General features: G+C 41.8%; 2 protein-coding genes across 2 annotated transcripts in view; both read left to right on the forward strand.

Annotated features, from left to right (window-relative positions):
- Positions 1-2,227: 2,227 nt before the first annotated feature.
- MELLADRAFT_87256 (uncharacterized protein) lies at positions 2,228-3,964 on the forward strand (the record flags this gene model as incomplete). The annotated part of the gene is made up of 6 exons (XM_007419460.1): positions 2,228-2,721; positions 2,794-2,876; positions 2,935-3,206; positions 3,273-3,489; positions 3,565-3,611; positions 3,677-3,964. The coding sequence occupies 6 exons, from the start codon at positions 2,228-2,230 to the stop codon at positions 3,962-3,964; spliced, it is 1,401 nt and encodes a 466-aa protein (XP_007419522.1).
- A 696-nt stretch (positions 3,965-4,660) lies between these two features.
- Positions 4,661-5,083, forward strand: part of MELLADRAFT_114509 (uncharacterized protein) — a gene marked incomplete at both ends in the record, with an annotated part of 1,023 nt that continues 600 nt past the window's right edge. Inside the window, one exon of the mRNA XM_007419461.1 lies at positions 4,661-5,052. Coding sequence (XP_007419523.1) covers positions 4,661-5,052 — 392 coding nt within the window. The remainder of the gene's footprint in view (positions 5,053-5,083) is intronic.

The following is a 5,083-nucleotide window of genomic DNA, read 5'->3' on the forward strand; positions in this document are numbered from 1 at the left end:
ATCTTGATTGTAGTCTTGATTTGATTAGATAGTTTGCTTTTGTATTAATGAATAAAATGGTAAAGTTGAGATTGTAGTTGAAGGTGTTCTTGTGTTGGTTTGTTGTTGGTTGATCGATTGGAATGAGAGTGATGATCATCAAGATGTCGATTGCTTGACAACTGTAGCATACGTATCAGACTTGTGATATGTCTCATGATGTGATTACACATTACATATTCACTAGTCACGTGTCAAAATCATCAAGTAAAAGCATATCCTTCCATAAGTATGACATCATCAAACATCCTCAAAAGAAATCAACCAATCAGAAAACAAAAAGTTCTCTGAATCAAATGCTCTTGACCAATAAAACTTGAAACTGTATTTTACTGATACCTTCCACTTGTTTTAATTCCTCAAAACCCATCCACTTCTACATTGTACAATACATACCCTGGAAGATCCCAAAAAGAAAGCCAACCAAATCCCAAATGTGTGATACATTGACAAAATAACAGAAGAAAAGTAAAAATCAATTAACCATTCAGTTTCAAGAATCTCTAGTAATAGTACTGCTGACCATTACCGTTTGTTACTACTACTAGTGTGGTGATCAAGCAAGCTGACTGGAAAGTTAAAACAGAGCTGGGGGACTTACACTGGGATTTGGATTTGATGACAAGCCTACACTGCAAACACCAACCAACTTCCCGGAAGTAAAATTGATCACAAAAGATTTATCACTACACACCTGAGCCGTAGCACCCACACAGTACACTACATAGGTGCAGCAAGATGGGTGAATTGTGAGTTATTATGTCCATACAGATCTGCTCAGCTATTGGCTCATCTGGATGAATAAAACATATGTAATACCTTCTCTAACCTTTCTCAGTTTGGCAAATACATTCCAAAAATTGACTAAATGCATTGACTCATAGTTTGGGTGTAGTTCCATTAATTAAACTTCATCTAACACCTGTTCTTTTACTATCAAATGGCTTCCAGAGTATTGCCTGGGTAGCTCTGAAGGTCTATGTAGTCAAATCATTGGGAGGATTTTGTCAAACTGGAAGAAGGGACATGATGTGTGATATGTGATTTACTTATTCAGATGAGCAGGGAACTAAGCAGACCTGTGTTTCCCCATGCTCAGGTTTTGTAACCACTCAGTTGGACCAAGTGAGTGTGACTGGTATCAAACCCTGGTACCATGCTTGTTTCCTGAAGTTGAATGAATACATAAATCACTTGGAGGGGACTGTACATGGTACCTAAAAATTTACCCATCTTGCTGCACATATGTAATGTGGGTTTTATGGCTCAAGAGTATGCAGTGATCAATCCTTTATGACCAATTATAATTCCCACCATTTTGCCCTTGCTCAATGGAAGGGAAGTTGTTTGATATTTACAGTGAGCTTAGTACAGCATGATCATCAGTTCTACTATAAGGTAAGAAGACTTAAATCCTAATCATAAATACTACTACTAGTCAAGCTCACATACCAAACTTTATGATGAAGAATCAAAACTAGATCTTTCATGTGCATCCAGTTGAATAAACTCAAATCATATTGATAAATAAAACTAATGAAATAGATTGTTGAACCAAATCCTAATTCATACGCATAGATGCATATACCATGTAAGAAAGTGTAAAATTCTATATTCAATACCAAGTGCAATTATTGTTCTTATGAAAATAATCATAAAAAATCCAAGTCTAAGAAACCAAACCAAACTGATTAAGATCCACAGAAATTCCAAAAAAAACCTTTGTCTTATTTTCCATTCCCTTACATACATACACTACGGGTCAATGGTTGACAGGGGAGGATGTCGGTTCTTCATCCTCCCCCACCACTATCGTTAGTATCTCACCTATACAAACAGTGAGAAAACTGCATTTCCTGACTGTACATAGATCCTATTTCCTTCATCTCAAACTCACTCGAATCCTTCTTACATATCACTCAATTTACATACATATGTACCGGCCTTTCTGAAAACTCCAAGTCCGTAGGTGATAACCTCAGGCACGCATGGCTAATCTTGAGACAACCAAACTCCACCGCACCGTCAGCCACGGTGCAGCCGCAGATCACACCGCCTTGATCCAGAAAACGCGTGCTCAAATTACTAAGTGCGCTAAATCCATTTCCTCTCAATACAAACTCAAACCATCAAACATACACCCTCAAACTCAGATCATCACATCCACTCAACCTATAATACCACCGACATGCCAATCACTGGACATCCTGTACATCCCACCGGCACCCAGGTCGTAGCTCACTTAGAACGCCTTGCTGCTGCCGCGGGAGCAAACGGTCTTCACACTCCCAGCCACACGCAAAACACAAGTCACACGCAAAACACGAGTGCCCTCACCCAACGTGCCAGTACTAATACTACTGAGGTGCCATCGACTGCCACAGCCAAGCCTCCTCGCAAACGCAACAAGACCAAGGGTAAAAACAAACGCAACAAACACAAGCGAGGAGACAATGGCTCCGGTTCCGAAACCGAAGATGAGCCGATATTCAACCCAGCCAATTTGAAAAACTCCGACAAGACCGCGCTTCAGCTTCGTTACTTAGCAGAGAAACATTCCACGTCGGGAATGTCGGATGAAATACTCGAGTCTGTACTTGAGTTCCATGAAGAAATGCAAACTTTGATTGCAATCAAAGCCCTCGAACTTGGTACCACCGTCTCGGCCATCGAAGCAGTTTTGTAAGAGATCAACTCATCTATCTGTACGATGTTGTACAATACACTGACCAAATGGCTTATTCTTATCATTAGTGGAAAGTATATTGGTGTTCGTCGCCCTTCGCGATGGAACCGATTCTTACAAAGCCCGAGAGCCAGGGCCATATTCAAAGAAGGTGTGTGAAGTATGGGACAATACCAGCAGTCCTTACACTGACATCTATTTTGAAATAGCTCGCGGGATTGGTAGCGGCGAAGGCATGAGACAACTGAGTGCGGTGTGGAAAAGCATGACCGAAGCCGAAAAGGATGTCTACAAGGAGGCCACCCAAGAGACCGATCCGGCCAGCCTTCAAGCTATGGACAAAGACCTAGCAAGCCTGGAAGTTGGGTCTCGCTCTCGAGACCAACTACTACAGTCTGGTTCAAATACTGTAATCAATGCTCGGAGTCTCAAAAAATACAAGGATAATGCCGACAGATATATAGATGACCTTATGAAACATGTAAGTAGCTTTCATTGGCCACTTCCGATAAAGAAATGTGACTGAGACCTCAATTCTCTGCAACAGTGTATTCCGGTTGCCGAATCCAACCACTTCGAGATGATTGTTGTAGCTGTATCAAACCATATATCGGATCATAGCTTTCAGATGACGCGCTCAACGGTAGGGGTCAAGAAAATTGTCGAGGAGATATACGCAATCGATGGCGTCAATAAATTCGCAACAGAAGTACAAGCACACTTGGTCGGTCGAAAACCCAGCGAGCTGGCCAAATCACAACCTGGTAGGTTTTCATAGGGTTTCCATGATCTTGAACTTGTATCTTTACATCTTTCACTTATGATTTATTAGAGAATAGCCGCAAGTTTCATGCCAGGGTGGTCGGGTCCCTCTCAACTTATTGTAGTAAGTCCTACAGAGTGATCAGAACTACATAGTCACAGCTAATATGTACATTTCTTTCTTTAGAGGGAGTGACCGGCTTGAAACATTGGCCATGGAGTACTTGTGACACCACTTTCAAGGAAGCCGGATTCAAATTCACTTTACTCCCTGGTGCCCGATCGGTTGAAGAAACCTTCAAGACCAAAAGCAACAACACAAGCCGTGCCAAACTTTTGGCCATTGAAAGCGACCTCGAGAACAACTTGATACACCTAGCCCCCATCAACCAAACCTCTTCGGCTCAAACTCAACGCACCGAAAACAATGAACATACTGCTAACATTGGGACAGCCAATAACTCTGATATCCAATAGTCTCAAGATTGTACTTTCCCCATCTAATTCCGACAAAAACCAACCAAACCTGATTGAAGGTTCTCGTCGATATGTTTCTTGTGATTACTTTTAGAGTTTTTATGTTTGGATTCAACTGTTTTCAATCTCCGATGCTATCCTTTTATCTTATACATTCTCACTCGATATGAAATGAAATGGATACCACCCCATATGCCTGACTTACACGTGTTTGATTAAGATTAACGTTCTGTTTGAACACGCCCGAAATGCTGATTGATCAATGAGTTCGGCAAGGATCCTTTACAATAGGATATCACTTGTATTTGATACAAGCGATATTAACACAGCCGAGACATGACTTAATGAATGAGAGCAAGTCATTCGCGCTGCTGCAATGCAACCCTTCAATTATACAACGTAAACAGGAAGTTTATCTATTGATAAACATACACGTCACCACGATTCGCGTCCTCAAGGCTTCTCACCCTCCGATCATCGGGATGAAGGTCATCTCTTGGACTTAAAAGCTGTAAGTCATTTTGATTCTCCCTCTTCTCATCGCTCCAGATCCATCCAGAGTTATCTATCATCCACCAACACTACACTTTTATTACCAATACTACTCTTTCATTACTTCAACTATTGTGTTTTACTTCACATCCACTACATTAGCTCTAAACTCGTCAAGTTCAAGTCATTCTTACAAATCCCATCATGTCTTCACCTTTTACTTCCAACGGCATCGATACTTCTTCAGATGTCCTAACTCCTACCACGCCTCTTCATATCTCGACCCTTCCTGTCAGTTCAGCTGCTGCGAGATCGATTCTCGAAGTTGTCATGTCTACTCGCGGAAGCGCTGAACGTGACCCCGTGTCGATCCCCTTTACTGCCCACCCGGGTGTCAAGGAAGGCAAAGACCAGTGCATGAAGTGTGGCATGATTGGGCACCGTACTTATCAATGCGCTGAATATTCAACTTCCGCCGAATCGATCCCAGACTGGCGCCGTACAACTAACGGTAAGATCTACAGTGTCAAGGCATTACTCGGTATGCATCCTTACTGCAAGTGGACTATGGACACGGTATTGGAAGCATCCTCGAGGTACGTCTCTTTGCTCTACATCTCAACATCA

This window comes from Melampsora larici-populina (genome assembly GCF_000204055.1).
Source record: "Melampsora larici-populina 98AG31 unplaced genomic scaffold MELLAscaffold_204, whole genome shotgun sequence".
NCBI lineage: Eukaryota > Fungi > Basidiomycota > Pucciniomycetes > Pucciniales > Melampsoraceae > Melampsora > Melampsora laricis-populina.